This window comes from Pelophylax lessonae (assembly GCF_965119305.1).
Source record: "Pelophylax lessonae genome assembly, chromosome: 12".
Lineage (NCBI taxonomy): Eukaryota > Metazoa > Chordata > Amphibia > Anura > Ranidae > Pelophylax > Pelophylax lessonae.
The window spans coordinates 181,250,235-181,267,003 of record NC_138779.1 but is presented as its reverse complement, the minus strand read 5'-3'; the positions used below and the strand labels follow the sequence as shown (position 1 = coordinate 181,267,003).

The 16,769-nt window shown below is 44.4% G+C and overlaps 1 protein-coding gene across 1 annotated transcript in view; it reads right to left on the bottom strand.

Moving 5' to 3' along the window:
- LOC309567763 (paired box protein Pax-6-like) overlaps nucleotides 1-14,558 on the bottom strand; it is a gene marked incomplete at both ends in the record, with an annotated part of 88,725 nt that extends 74,167 nt beyond the window's left edge. Inside the window, one exon of the mRNA XM_082273210.1 lies at nucleotides 14,444-14,558. Coding sequence (XP_082129336.1) covers nucleotides 14,444-14,558 — 115 coding nt within the window. The remainder of the gene's footprint in view (nucleotides 1-14,443) is intronic.
- Between the last annotated feature and the right edge of the window lie 2,211 nt (nucleotides 14,559-16,769).

Genomic DNA, 16,769 nt, shown 5'->3' with positions numbered 1-16,769 from the left:
GGGCTTTTAATATAAGGGCATTAGATGCGTCTAGCTATGCGTCCAGCATAATAAAACATCTCTGGTATTAGAGACTGGATGAAGCGGGATAACTTGGATTCTAGCGATCACAGGTCGATCATATTTAGCGTAAATCACAACATAGCAAGGCATGAGAGCAACATAAGAACCCTAAACTTCAGAAGGGCAAACTTTCCCAAACTGTGCTCGATGATAGATGAAATGAACTGGGGCAAAACTCTAGGATCACTGACCACGGAGGAAAAATGGGATTGCTTTAGGAATATATTAAACAAATGCATCTCGCAATGCATGCCTAATAAATAAATTTAAAAGAGCCAAAGCCAAACCTGGCTGGCTTAGCCGTAATGTAAAGAAACTTATTAGAGAAAAAATAATGGCTTTCAAGAAATCGGAGAGGACATTATTGGCTTTCAAGCAATACAAGGAATTTAATAAGAAATGTAAATACAAAATCAAAATGGCTAAAATCAACTTCGAGAGACAAATAGCGGAGGATAGCAAAAAGAACCCTAAGAAATTCTTTAAATATATCAACAGCAAAAAAACGAGGTCAGAGCATGTTGCACACGTAATTAACGATGATGGGAGGATGGTTACAGAGGACACGGAAAAGGCAACTGTGCTTAATGCTTTCTTCTCCTCAGTCTTTACACAGGAAAAGGAGGGGTACACTGACCATGACTGTATGGTTAGCAGTACTTCACAGGACTTGCCGCTATGGCTAACAGAGGGTGAAATCAGGGAAAGGCTGGATAAAATTAACACAAATCACCAGGCCCGGATGGTGTACATCTGAGAGTACCTAAAGAACTCAGTAAGGTTATATCTAGACCACTGTTCCTGATCTTTGCTGACAGTATTATGACAGGAACTGTACCAGGTGACTGGAGGAAAGCTAACGTGATACCAATATTCAAAAAGGGCAGAGGCATGTCCCGGGAAATTATAGGCCAGTCAGCCTGACGTCAATAGTATGTAAACTTCTGGAGGGGATGATAAGGGACTATATCCAAGAGTTTGATAAAATCAATAATATCATCAGCAGTAATCAGCACAGGTTTACAAAGGGGCATTCGTGTCAAACAAATCTGTTTACATTCTACGAGGAGGTTAGCTGTGAGGTAGACAGTGGGAGACCTTTGGATGTGGTGTATCTGGATTTCGCTAAGGCGTTTGATACAGTTCCCCACAAACGGTTGGTTTATAAGTTAAGGTCCACAGGCATTGACCACAAGGTTTGCTCTTGGATATGGAACTGGTTAAAGGGGCATGTCCAAAGGGTGGTAGTAAATAATGCATACTCGGACTGGTCTGGAGTGGTAAGTGGGGTCCCCCAAGGCTTAGTTCTGGGTCCAATTTTGTTCAATTTATTCATAAATAGTATTGAGGACAAATTCAGTAGCTCGATCTCAGTTTTTGCAGATGACACAAAATTGAGCAGGGCAATAACTTCACATCGGGAGGCAGAAATCTTGCAGAATGACCTGAACAAAATAACAGAGTGGGCAACTACATGGAAAATGAGGTTTAATGTGGATAAGTGCAAGGTATTGCACTTAGGGACTAATAACGTAAAAGCAAAATACACGCTAGCTAGGAACCTCTGGGGGTATCAAAAATGGAGAAAGATCTGGGGGTCTTAGTAGAAGATAGACTTAGCAATAGTATGCAATGTCAAGCTGTAGCTGCCAAAGCTGGCAGACTTTTAGCATGCATAAGGAAGGGGATGTATTCCAGAGACAAAACTATAATCCTTCCACTTTATAAATCACTGGTCCGACCACATCTGGAGTATTCTGTCCAGTTCTGGTCACCAGTCCTCAGAAGGGATGTGTTGGAGCTAGAGAGAGTACAGAGAAGGGCAACAAAACTTATTAGGGGATTAGAGGACCTTAATTATGAAGAGCGTTTAGAAGGGCTTGATTTATTCTCCCTGGAGAAGAGACGCCTGAGAGGGGACATGATAGCAATTTACAAATACCTCAATGGTGATCTGAGCATAGAAAAAACTATTCAGTTGCACGGAATGCATGAGGACACGAGGCCATACAATGCGATTAGAGGAGAAGCGTTTTAACCTCTGGGTACGCAGGGGGTTCTTTACAGTAAGGGCTACAAGACTGTGGAATTCTCTGCCACAAATGGTAGTAACTGCTGGGAGTATGGCTACTTTAAAAGGCTCTTTGACATACATCTTAAGGATGAAAACATTCAGGGGTATGGCAAATGCTTTACACTGACACAGGTTGAACAGGATGGACTATTGTCTTTATTCAACCTCAACTAATATGTAACTATGTAAGAACAGGGAGAACGCCCAGTAAGCAGGTTGGAGATGGACCAGTAACACATGAAGCTGGAGGGCCGAGTAGTAACGTAACCCTTGTTTTACTATATAGCCATTTACTGCTATGCAGAAACCTACTTTTTTAACGGAAATGTCCAAAAATTTACACAAATTGCAGACCTGGGTCAAGTGTCCTTTATTTACTAAAACAATCCTGTCAGTTGAATGCATCAGGTTATTATAATTAGTCCACGGGTACCATTAAATCTTCAGAAACTGTCTTCAGAGACCATCAAAAGGTCAAATAATGTGAATGTTTTGTAAAACAGACATATTCTAAAGAACAGGGGGACAGAGTTTAGCCGATAACCATAGTATCTGTATTCATAATCACCTCTCTGTGGGATGAAGTGCACGCTTCAAGCCCTTGGGCTCAGCAACAGACACCAACAGGATGCTACAAGCTGTGCTACATGCACAGAACAGGTTGTCATAACCCCAAGCGACGAGCCCCTATGGCTAAAGCGTGCTGGGAGCAGACGTGTTTTTTTTTTAACACAAACCCAGTGGCAGTGATAGCTGCTGGAAGCTGTACATGTTGCTATAGTTATCAGAGGCTGCGGGGCATTCAGTGCCTCCAACGCTTGTGTCATGATGAATACAAAGTTCTTTGGGCGTAAGTCACTCGCCAACATGGAACGCTACAAGCTGCAGTCACGTCTGGTGTTAAAACCAGTCAATCAACAGTCATCCCTGCTGACCACACAGCACTGCGTGACCCTCTTACTGACCTGGATGAGATTTTAACTATTCACGCATGGGTGGAGCTGCTTCACTTACAAAGTCAATATAGCATTTCATACGCCGGGCCTCGTTTTTTTAAAGCAACCAATCAAATCCTGTTTTCTCTTTTAGTGTAGGAAAGTGAATGAAACAAACTGGCTGGTTGCTATGGACAGCAGAAGGCCTAAGACACATTCGATGGAATTCCCTTGCCAGGTTAATCCCCTCTTCCACCACAACTCGCACATTAGCAGGTGCTGGTCCTGTCTGAAATAGTCTTCATGGAACAAACGAAAATCTGGTTGGCCGAACATCCGATAAAATCACCTTTAATTATTTTTTATGTACTGTAAAAGCACTTCCACAAACATAATATGGACTACAACAACTAGTTGCTGTATTCCCAGCATTTAAGTTTTTGGTGCTTGCACCAGATTCATGTATTGTCTGAAACTGGCAGGTACTGGTACTTAGCTTGGATTGTGCATACTGGACTCCCTCAATGCACCTCTGCCGGCCACTGCACCCGCTACACAGACAGGCCAAGGAGTTTTGTAAATTGGTGGGCGGATCCTGATAAGGAACTGGGAGACTGGAATCCCATCAGGGTCGCCTTCCTTTTGATTTACAGCACATGGCAGTGGGTGAATCCATAGCTGTTATTTAGTCCAATTTGAATCCTCCCACTGCTGTCCACTGTAAGTCAAAAGCAAGGTGGACCTAATGGAGAGTTAGACTTCCAATTCTTTATCAGGTGCATGACTGAGGACTTGTTCCCCATTGGGTCCACCTCCCCTGTGAGCTTGTCGTTTCCCAATATATGGGCACTGCCATATTTGGGTAATGCCATCACCAGTATCCCTAGCCCCTCTGTTTATATTTAGCTTGTAGCCAGTGAGTCTAATGGCCAACAGCTGCATGGGGCCGAGGATACAGCCCTGTATGGGGAGCTGTCTCAATCATAAAAGCTTCCCAGCAAAGACATCCTCATTCTATATACCCAGTCTTACTTACCACGAGTGTCCTAATCTGCAAACTGGGGGTAATTCTTTAGGATTCTGTCGCAACCATTGCAACAGGTTCTTAAAGTGGCGGCAGTAAGAACTACCTGAATTTCTCACAGTGACAGTAATGTTACCAAAATTGGTGCAAATGCTTCCCCGAATTAGGTGCATGTACTTATAAAAAGAACTTCTACCAGAAAATTGTTATTGATGGTTAATGGAATTCCCCGGATTGATACATAAGGGTTATTATACTGTACATTATTGAGCTGAAAGAAGGGCTTACTTTTCTGAGAGTAGATTATGTTTTTCCTTTTCCATTCTGTCATTTCCCAATACTGGTCTGAATTTTATTAATTGCGTTCTATCACTGATAGTTCATCATTCAAATCCTTTTGATAACTAAGGTATTAGTTATCAGAGAAAGTTATCTTTTTTTGCATTGTACATATACAATAAAGGATGGTTGGACATCCAGACATGATCAGACCATCGTGATGCACCACTCTCTACCACTGCTAAAATATAAACATTAGGCAGGTCTAGTGTTTTAGAAACAGTTACAAGAGCACTCGTCTATATCAGTGGTTGATAACTTTCGAAATAAATGGAACTCAACTGCAGCCCCTCACATCACCAAAAGACTGCAAATGATGTTCGTATACGTAATGCTACAGAAGACTGACTGTGAACATAATAAATGAAGATGGTTGGAGATTGGAAACATGGTGCAGGAAACAGAGATAGGAACATGAGACTGCTACAGATCACTGCCATTGCAGTCCTTTTATAAATAAGTGCTCCTATAGATGACTTCTAGGATTCAAGGGTCATATAACAAGTAGCAAGGGATCATATGTGGCCCTCAAACCAAAGGTTGGGCCCCAGGGATGTATATCATGCAGTTTTTCATACATACATGTCTGATAATTTGTGTGAAACATTTGTGTGTGTATGGTAGTTGTCAATAAGGATAAGATATTGTTTATGTTTGCCACTATAACCGATTTCCTAATTGGATTGGTCAGTTGTTTCCACTCAGGAAGAAGATGCATTTCATGTACAACCTGTGCTTCTGCACACAAAATCCAAGATAGAGGACAGCCCAGAGTGCTTTAGCGAAGCTCAGGGACTGCCTGGTGCAATCCCCAAATTTGCTCCTCCATTAACCACTTAAGCCCTGGAAGATTTTACCCCCTTCCTGACCAGGGCCTATTTTGCGATTCGGCACTGCGTGACTTTAATGGACAATTGCGCGGTCGTGCAACGCTGTACTTAAATGAATTTGACATCCTTTTTTTTCCCCCACAAACAGAGCTTTCTTTTGGTGGTATTTGATCACCTGTGCGATTTTTTGATCATGCGCTATAAACAAAAATAGAGCGTCAATTTTGCAAAAATAACAATATTTTTCACATTTTTTTATATGAAATTCCCCCCCAAAAAAATGTAAAAATCTAAATTTTTTAACATTTTAGGCCAATTTGTTTTCTGCTACATATTTTTGGTAAAAAAAATGGGACCCTTGACTGACATTTTTGACACTTTTGGGGTTACCAGTGACATTACTACAGTAATCAGTGCTATACATATGCACTGTTACTGTAAAATGACACTGGCAGTGAAGGGGTTAACTTTTTTGGAGAGGGAGGGGTTAAGTGTGTCCCTAGGGGCGTGATTCTTACTGTGATTGGCTGTGGCTTGAGGTGTAGGAACAGTGATCAACGATCCTACATAGTAGAACGGTATGATCACTATTCTTACACAGGGGAGAATGACAGGCAGCTTGTTTACATTAGCCGCCTGCCTTTCTCCCGCTCTAACGGACGATCACGAGTGACCGGTGGACATCGGGTCCGCCAGGCACACGCGCGGGGGGGGGGTCTGTGACCGAGCGGGAGCGTGCATCCGGCGGTGCCCGCTCGCTCGCTCCCCAGAGCCTCACAGGCTACTGACGTACCCCTACGTCACTTTGCCTGTGAGGGGCTGACCGCCGCAGTATAAGTACTTGCGGCGGTCGGCAAGTGGTTAAGATCTATAGATTACAGACTTCCTTAACAGCAAAACAGCTTATTCTTACTCCAGGATCTTGCCAGCTGTTCAACACAAAAAGAGGTTCCCATTGCAGGACAAGTTTAGTTTATGACAAAACAGATATGGGGACATAGTTTAGGGATAGATTAGTGTTACTCTCAGTGGTTAACTGTTCTAGAGGTTAAGTGTTGTGAAGGGAGGATAATTGTATGAGTAGCTCTACTCCCTTGGGAGCTACTAAATGTGGGTTCCCCTGGGTTACCATTAGCAACAATAAGACAGTTCAACATTTTCGGAGTGATTTTCGGTCAGGAAACAGCCCAGTATCTTTGGTTTTTTTGTTTTTATTTAGAACTTGGATAGGAGAAGGGAATGAGTGGGATACTCCAACTTAATAGAACTATGCACAATTGGCTGGGACGACATGAGTAACGCTGAATAATGCTAGTCACAGCTAGGCCGCTGCTTCACTTTTCCCTTGGCTGTGAAGTAGAACTAAATGAGCTCTCTGAGGTAAACTGTATCCTGAGGTAAACTGTACTGCAGAACAACTTCAGGGTCCTTCCTGGCACCCCCTTTGTTCCTGATCTTCAGGGTCAATTACAGGGCACTCCCTTTACTGTTAAGCTTCCTGTGTGAGCTGGCTCCTTGATCCCCTGACTTCTCTGGAGTGGTCTCCTCTCCTAGGCAGACCCTTAGGCAGACCCCTTGGTACTCACAAAACCTGGTTGAATAAGCAGACCGCCTGAACCACCTTCCTCACACTTGCATGAGGAGAGACAGCCGTCCACCTCCTCCTGGGACTTTGTTCTCGCCAAAAGACGCCCTGTCACATGCTCCCTCAGAATTTATGGCCAATCCCAGGATGCATTGTGAGAATGCCCACCCACTGAGACAGCCATAAACCCCGGTGTGCTACTGCTTATGTTTCCTCCACTGTCCCAACAAGCTCCCTCATTGGATACAGTGGGGATACTCCCTTAGACCCAATAAGTCACACCTGGAAACACGTGACAGGCAAAACTAACAGACCAGGCTCTCCTGATAAGCAGAAAGAGCCACTTAATGCGTTTTCCTAGCACCTACCTAGGAGGGTGCTACATATGCGAGGGCAAAAAGTTGAACAAAAATTACATCTTCAAAAACATGCACATTTCACAATATTTCTCTCAAGGCACAGAAAAACGTCTTTTGATCTGCCAGAAATTCAGTGGGCTCCGTACTTTCTTTTTCGGTTGACAGCACAATGCCACAGCCTTGTTGAAAAACTAACAAGCATTCTCAGCCCTGTCTGCTGGACTACAGAACTCCAACTATCCCCCACCACCCCTCTTTTTGCCGCTCCACATGCATACATTGCTGGCTTTCTAAGAAAAACAATACCGCTGCATTGAATCCCAAAAGCCTGCCCACAAACTTTGTGTAGGAAAAGGGCTCTTGGATAATGACCTGGGGTTCATGGCTGTATTAAACCCAATGTGACAAGAAGTAATAAAACCTGTTGCTCACTACAGGAGGTATAGATAAAAATAAAAAAATATTGATGGAACATGTTCTGGAGAGAGAGAAAGGTTTGTGGGTAAATTTGAGAAAAGACTTAGCCATTCAGTTTTAGAGCTACATTTAGGAAGCAATGACTCTGAAAGCCACCAAACCTTCACTGTAAGGGAATCTTCCTCATGCATATGTTTTTAAAGCGGAGTTCTGGTCTCGGAAAAGTTTTTTAGATAAAAATACCCCTGGGACAGTCAGGGCTAGTGCATTTCATAATGGATAGCCTCTGAACTGTCCCAGTTGCACTTACCTTTTAGAAGAAATACTTACCTTGAAAATGTCTTGTCCAGCGCTGACATCTCAGGTGTGGGCAGCTGAAGGCGGAGCGTCCTCTTCCGTGTCCTCTTCAGTCCCAGAATGCCCTGCACCGGCCCCGCTCGTCACTTCCGGGGCAGGCACGGCGTCCCTGCACAGCTTCTGGGCATGCCCAGAAGCTGTTCAGCAGGGAATAACGCCCCTGTATCGGAAGTGACAAGTGGGACCGATGCAGGCGCATTGATTCCTGGGAGCAATGACGTTCAGCTCCCAGGAGTCAATGCAAGCAGGAAGAGATGGCGCGGGTCGCGGCCGCAGAGGGAGGAATTGGAAGAAAGGTGAGTATATTTTCTTCAATAACAAGGTAAGTAAACAAAAAAAAATTGTGACTATCCATTTCTTTTTCAGGTGACCTAGAGCAAGCGGATGGCCCAAAGTGGTTTTTGAGGCCGGAACTCCGCTGTAATTACATGGATTCACCAACAGCAGATTTTTGGTGAAAGTCACTTTCACTGCTTTACAAACAGAGATGTAACTATAATCTTTAGGGCCCCGGTGCAAGAAACCATGAAGGGACCCCCAGGCCCTTCTTACTAATCTCAGTGCCATTTAATCCTGTCGCAGGGCCCTTTATTACAGTCCCCCAGTGGGACCCTTTAATATGTTCTGCAGCGGGCCCCAAGATGGTACTGGAATGCAAGACCCGGTAGCAAGTGCGACCTTTGCGACCCTGGTAGTTCCCACATTAGTGTCAGTAGTTTTTTTAGATTTTTGTCATTTTATTTTTTACTCTTTTTTTTTACAATTTTATACATTTTTTTACAGTTATATTTTTTATTATTTTTTACAGTTTTTTGGAGCCCCGTTGGGGGGCTTTGGTGAAGTATGAGGGGTCTACACAGACCTCTGATGTTTAACCTTTGAGACAGAGAAAAGAGAAATAGGATGCAAAAATTATAGAAATGTTTCTCCTCTAGGTGGGATTTTGTAGGCAAAATGAAAATGAAAGATAGTATAAAATCCATCAAAATGTTTTATTAAACAAATTCACAAAAAAACAAATGTTAAAAGATGATGGAGCAAAAGAGCTCCTAACATTAGCAGTAATTACAACACATATCATAGTGCAATGAACCCCAAGTAGAGGGAAGATCCAACGCATTTCAAAATGTGATCTGAACTTGTAGTTCTATTCTTCGTCAGGGACTGTTCCCAACTTGCAGGGGGAGAAAATCCAAATAAACTCCTTCCTCCAAGAAAGCCATGTAGATATGCTTAGCCAGAAAGCAAGTGTCTCCAGAAGGACTCTAGGTCATCATCAACCGGATTTATTCCATATCTTCCTGTAGGACCGCAATGAGCAGAGCCCAGGGTAGCAAACGTTAGTAATACATAAAAGGGTTCAAAAACCAATAGGCAAAACACAGGCTCACTCAGAAAGAGGCCACTTACTTGGAGCCTCCACGGAGAGAGGACATCTCCTCTCCACCTGACAATTGGAGCCTGTGTTTTTCCTATTGGTTTTTGAACCCCTTTTTTGTATTACTAACGCTTGCTACCCTGGGCTCTGCTCATCATCCTGGACATCCTCTATTTGGAAGGGGGGATTTGGTCATCACCCTTCTTTTTGGGATTTTATCTCTTATATCTCGCGGTCCTACAGGAAAATATGGGATAAATCCGGTTGATGACCTAGAGTCTCCCCCACACTGCATCTGGTTGGCAGGTGACGGTGACAAGTGACACACTGCATCTGGATGGCGAGTGACAGCAGCAAGTGACACGCTGCATCTAGTGGCAGGTGATAGTAGCAAGTGAAATGCTGCATCTGGGTGACAGGTGATGGTGGCAAGTGACAAGCTGCATCTGGGTGACAAGTGACACACTGCATCTGGGTGGCAGGTGACTGTGGCAAGTGACACGCTGCATCTGGGTGGCAGGTGACGGTGGCAAGTGATACATTGCATCTGGTGACAGGTGATAGTAGCAAGTAACACGCTACATTGGAGTGGCAAGTGACGCACTGCATCTGGGTGGCAGGTGACGGTGACAAGTGACAAGCTGCATCTGGGTGACAGGTGACAGTGGCAAGTGGCATGCTGCATCTGGTGACAGGTGATAGTAGCAAGTGACACGCTGCATCTGAGTGACAGGTGATAGTAGCAAGTGACACGCTATATCTGGTCGGCAGATGACAGTGGCAAGTGACACGCTGCATCTGGGTGGCAAGTGACACGCTGCATCTGAGTGGCAAGTGACGGTGACAAGTGACACACTGCATCTGGATGGCGAGTGACAGCGGCAAGTGACACACAGCATCTGGGTGACAGGTGATGCTGGCAAGTGACATGCTGCATCTAGTGACAGGTGATAGTAGCAAGTGACACGCTGCATCTGGGTGACAGGTGATGGTGGCAAGTGACATGCTGCATCTGGGTGGCAGGTGACTGTGGCAAGTGATACGCTGCATCTGTGTGGCAGGTGACAGTGGCAAGTGATACACTGCATATGGTGACAGGTGATAGGTGGCAGGTGACGGTGGCAGTGACACGCTGCATTTGGGTGGCAGGTGAAAGTGGAAAGTGACACGCTGCATCTGGGTGACAGGTGATGGTGGCAAGGGACATGCTGCATCTGGGTGACAGGTGACCATGGCAAGTGGCACACTGTATCTGGGTTAGCAGTTGACAGCGGCAAGTGATACACTGCATCTGGTGACAGGTGATAGTTGGCAGGTGACGGTGGCAGTGACACGCTGCATTTGGGTGGCAGGTGACAGTGGCAAGTGACACGCTGCATCTGGGTGGCAGGTGATAGTAGCAAATGATATGCTGCATCTGGGTTACAGGTGACAGGGGCAAGTGACGCACTGAATCTGGGTGACAGGTGACGGTGGTAAGTGACATGCTGCATCTAGGTGGCAGGTGACCATGGCAAGTGGCACACTGTATCTGGTGACAGGTGATAGTAGCAAATGACACGCTGCATTTGGGTGACAGGTGATAGTTGCAAGTGACAAGTTGCATCTAGGTGACAGGTGATAGTAGCAAGTGACAAGCTGCATCTGGGTGACAGCTGATAGTAGCAAGGGAAATTCTGCATCTGGGTGCAGGGGATGGTGGCAAGTGACATGCTGCGTCTGGATGACAGTGGCAAATAACATTCTGCATCTGGTGAAAGGTGATAGCAGCAAGTGACACACTGCATCTGGGTGACAGGTGATAGTAGCAAGTGAAATGCTGCATCTGGTTGCAGGGGATGGTGGCAAGTGACATGCTGCATCCGGATGACAGTGGCAAATAACACTCTGCATATGGTGAAAGGTGATAGTAGCAAGTGACACCCTGCATCTGGATGACAGGTGACGGTGGCAAGTGACTCGCTGCATCTGGGTGACAGGTGATAGTAGCAAGTGAAATGCTGCATCTAAGTGCAGGGGATGGTGGCATGTGACACGCTGCATCTGGGTGGCAGGTGACGGTGGCAAGTGACACGCTGCATCTGGATGGCAGTGGCAAGCAAAACGCTGCACCTGGTGACAGGTAATAGTAGCAAGTAACACGCTGCATCTGGGTGGTAGGTGACGGTGGCAAGTAACACCCTGCATCTGGGTGGCAGTGGCAAGTAAAAAGCTGCATCTGGTGACAGATAATAGTGGCAAGAGACACGCTGCATCTGGGAGGCAGGTGACAGGGGCAAGTGACAAGGTGCATCTGGGTGGCAGGTGACGGTGGCAAGTGACACGCTGCATCTGGTGACAGGTGATAGTAGCAAATGACACGCTGCATCTGAGTAGCAGGTAAAGGTAGCAAGTGACACGCTGCATCTGGGTAGCAGGTGATGGTAGCAAATGACAAGTTGCATCTGAGTGGGTGGCATTAGTATGCAACATGAAGCACAGTTTGAACACTGCATGCCAACTTCATTTTGACTTTTTGCTATGAAAAGCAAAGCGAAAGCTAAAAGTAGCTGCCTATGGTTCATAGCTCAGCATCCGGTTTCCAGCTGGGTGCTGCAGGGGGCACACACCAAGTGTGAGGAACATTATGAAGCCCATGTACATGAGACTACAAGTACTACAGGTATCCCTAGTGACACAAACCAATATATACAGTACTGTATTACATGTCAAAATAGAAAATAAAAAAAATAAAATATAGAAGAATACAGAATAAAAAAAGTTGTGACTATATTCTGAAATGTGTTATGTGATACCACAAGTTTCGTCTGACCTGTTTTTGCAGATCGTGTAAACAAATGTGCAAGTGTTTTACCTAGCTGAAACTCTATATTTGAAGGTGAAAAAAAAACTAAAGCAAAAAAAAAATGTTTTTCATTGCATAGATACAATGTTCTTAGATAGAAAGAAGGGTTCAGGCAATGTGCAAAAGCAAGGCATGTGCAGGTCTGCAGACAGCTGAGCACACAGGCTGCTTCCTGCCCCAACCACAGATCAGCGTAGCAGTGGTAAGAACCGAGACACAGATCTCAATAACAGAGTATGGCCACAGACTGAAAACCTCGACTGACTCAGCACAGATAGAAATACACAGTGTGATTGGTCACAAGACTGAAACGTATCCTTTGGTATAATTGATACAGTGTTTTTTATTAAACTTGAAGGCTTTCCATTTGCATAGGTTAATGTGGCCATCTTTTGGATGTGGCCATTAGGTGAACACACGGGATAGGTCAGACTTAATATCTGTAGCACCTATTTGGCTATTTTTCCAATGGTTAATAGTAGCAGTGGTCTCCAAACCGTGGCTCTTTACTTGCCTTTATAAAGGCCCTTGGGGCACTATTTAACCCACTGATACAAGATTTAATTCCCCCCACTGACACCAACAGTGGGGAGAAATTCCTCCCATTGACACCAACAATGGAGCACTATTCCTCTCACTGACACCAACAATGAAGCACCAGCTTCCCACTGACACCAAAAATGAGACACTTCTCCTCCCACATACACCAACAACGAGACACTATGACTATTCATTCCACTGACACATACAATTGGGCACAAGCTTCCCACTGACACCAACAATGAGACACTATTCCTTCCACTGACACATACAATGGGGCACAAGCTTCCCATTGACACCAACAATGAGACACTATTCCTCCCAATGACACCAACAATGGTGCATTATTTCTCCCAATGATACCAATGTTGTGGCACTATTCCTTCCCCTGATACCAACAATGGGGCACTATTCCTTCCACTAATACCATTGATGGGTCATTGTTTACTCTAATTGATGCCAGGGCATTATTTACTCACACTGGCCACAGTCCAGTCCACTCATAGTCTGAAGAACAGTTAGCCCTTTGTTTAGAAAGTTTGGAGACCCCTGGTATGGAGTATAAAGTGGCTATCCACTAAGAATGAGTATATATAAGGAGAATTTATGGTCTTTTTCATGATAGTCAGGGGCATAAAGTACCCATTCCCAGATAGTAATATAATTTTTAGGTTCATTCCCTGGTAAAAAGAGCAAATTGCCTTAGAGATTGGGTATAGTAGACCCATTCTCTGGTAGTAGTAGGTGCATAGAAAGTCAGGCTCTGTTGCGTCTGCATGTTGAGTATAGCACTGATTACTGTAGTAATGTCACTGGTAAACCCCAAAAGTGTAAAAAATGTCAGTCAAGGGTCCGATCTGTCCGCCGCAATGTCGCAGTCCCGCAAAAAAATCGCAGATCGCCGCCATTACGCGTTAAAAAAAACAACAAAAATGACAAAAATCTCTCCCTTTGTTAGTAAACCCAATAACTTTTGCACAAACCAATCAAAATACGCTTTTTGCAATTTTTTTTACCAAACATATGGTAAAAAAAAAATTGGCCCAAAATGTTAAAAAATGTTGATTTTTACATTTTTTGGGGGGGGGGGGGGATTTCATATAAAAAAATGTGAAAAGTATTGTTATATTTGCAAAATTGCCGCTCTTTTTTTGTTTATAGCGCATGATCAAAAAATCACACAGGTGATCAAATACCACCAAAAGAAAGCTCTGTTTGTGGGAAAAAAAGGACGTCAAATTCGTTTAGGTACAGTGTCACACGACTGCTCAATTGTCCGTTAAAGTCACGCAGTGCCGAATCGCAAAATAGGCCCTGGTCAGGAAGGGGGTAAAATCTTCCGGGGCTTAAGTGGTTAAAAAAGACTGGAGCAACAAAAATTGGAGCTGCTGCCACCAACAACAAAAGTTCCTTACTGCCTGCATATGCAATAAAAATATGGCTTCCCCAATGTAAAGTATTTTTATAACTGCACACTATGCACAGAATTAAGATGTATAAAACAATAAAAGACATCAAGCTGATCACTCTAACGGTTATGTAAAAAAACATTAAATGACTTTACAGCACATTACATTTAATTATAAGATAATATGTAATAGCTGCACCTTCTTTAAAAAAATGTTTTAATAATGTACAAAAATATCTCAATTAATTAAAACATATTAACAAGCATCGACCTGTTTACATAGAAGTACCTGTACTGGGCTGTCCATTCACTAGACTGTCTTGGTACCAATCCTGTCGGCTGCCCCAAGCTGCGTTCTGTATGTTCAACATCCTTATCTTCTGGTCAGTGCCATCAGCCCCCATGGAACAACTACCTAATCTTGTAAGAGGTAGGGCATGTGCAGCAGGTCAGGAGGACATCCTACTTTAGAACTTCCAGATTATCCTGGAACAGAAAAAAATGAAAGATTGTGTTTAGTCTTTGCAAATACATCATTTTCCAAGAATCACGTTCTCTGTAGACCAGTGTTTGTTATAGCCTTGGTGCTAGCTCTCATATTGGCTAATAACCAAAATGTTAGTATACAGTAATCCCCCGCTCCATCGCGGTTCAGTTTTTGCGGTCCCGGTAATTCGCATTTTTTTTTGTAATGTTATTTTACTATATAAATCATTAAAAATGAAATATTTTTGTGTTTTCCATAGCTCTTGCTCTGTCTCTTAGTATCTTTTATGTGTTTAAATGAGTTTCTATTGTTTTAAAAGTGTGTTTAAAGACCGCTCTCATCAGATCCAATCCGATTACTGAACGGATGGAAAAATAGGGTTTCCATCCGTCCAGATTTCACGCACAGGATCGGATGCGGATGGCAGCGGGTGTCAGCGGAGGTGTCTCCGCTGACACCCGCTGCCCCATAGAGCTGCATGGAGGATCCGATCAGATCCGCCTAAATAACTGACAGGCGGATCTGATCGGATCGCCCGTGTGAAAGAGCCCTAACACAACACAATGCCACACAGGGCAAACACAGAAAAACAAGTGACAACGGGTCACCCCCCCCCCCATCCACCCACCACCCCAGGCTCCACCCATTATCCAGAAACAAATCCCCTCAAGGGGGCTGGAAAACCCCTCAAGGTCGTTTCAACACAACAGTAACAGGGCTATAATATGAAGATACAACCCAAGCAAGCGAACATCAACCAGCAGCCTCAGTTCCTTATTATAAAAAATGAGAGTCAATTGAAAAAGTGGAGAAAGATAATTTGACAATAGCCGGGTACAAGGCAGGTGACACCAGCATTCAGCAACACACACCCCTAGCCACCCCGATCCAAAAGAACAGTAGGACCCCTAAGACTGATCAGCGGAGGTCGAGGCTGGAGAATCTATCCACAGCTTCCATACTTTATCAAACTTAAGAGGACACCCCCTGCTGAGATACGTAGCCTTATAGAGCGGAGTCACCTTATTTACCAGACCCTTCCAAAAGAAGATGGTGGGGGCCAACGGGCTCTTCCAGTGTAGGAGCAGGGCCTTACGAGCATAAAAAAGAAGCAAGCTGACCAGCGTGCGGAGGGCCCTTGCAGGGGCCAATCCATCAACCAATCCCAGGAGACAGGCCTCAACAGAATTGGGAATCGGAATTTTCACCACCTCCACAATGCAGGCCAGCACTATCCAACATTATTTTAAAGGTCTTGGCACCCTTTAAAAGTATGAAAAATCTTGAGGCATCTCAGTCTAAAATGTAAACAAACTTAAATGTTACTTCTAAGTGGTCAACCGAAGCCTGGGATGATGCACACAGCCACCTTGATGAAATTAACTTTACATCAGAAGCCATCCCTTACACCAGAAGTTTTCCCAGCACATCAAATGTCCCCCCATTACATTATAACCCCCCTTCACGTAAGAGTCCCCCCCCTCTTCACATCAAAGGCCCCCTTTCATGCCAGCCCCCCCCCCCAATCACTTCAAAAGTCCCTCCATTACATCAGAGCCCCCCTTTCACATCAGAGGTCCTCCATCATGTCAGGGTCTCTCCAGTTTGAGGTGGGTCCTATGCCCACGGCTCCCCTTGGAGAACCCAAACAGCACCCTAGTTAAAAAACAGGGATCAAAAACCAATCCCAAATTCACTTACTATGTGATGCACAAGCCCCATAAAGTAAATAAAAAAAACTCCTCTCCTTTAATACCTCTTCATTTGTGTCTCACACAATCCCCCTCCCAGACAATCCAGCTCACGATGGCAGGGTTTCAGCAAAAGAGGCAGTGCTGTTAATCCAGAAAGCAGTGGCTAAGTCTAGGTGTGGCCAGGTGCTGATTGGCAAGCTGCAGGTTTTTGACAATGCTGGCAGCCACATCCCCTGTAACATCTTCTCACCCCATTGTAGTCCAAGCAAGCACAGTTACCTTCTGGATGCCCCCTTCCAGAAGGACTGGCCAGGATATGATAAATATTCAGCTGATCATTTGAATCTCCCTCCATGTGTTCTGGAAACTTCTTCTAAAGGCAGGAGAAGGCAATCAAACTCTCTGCTCAGGAACCCTGAGCAGACCAAAATAAT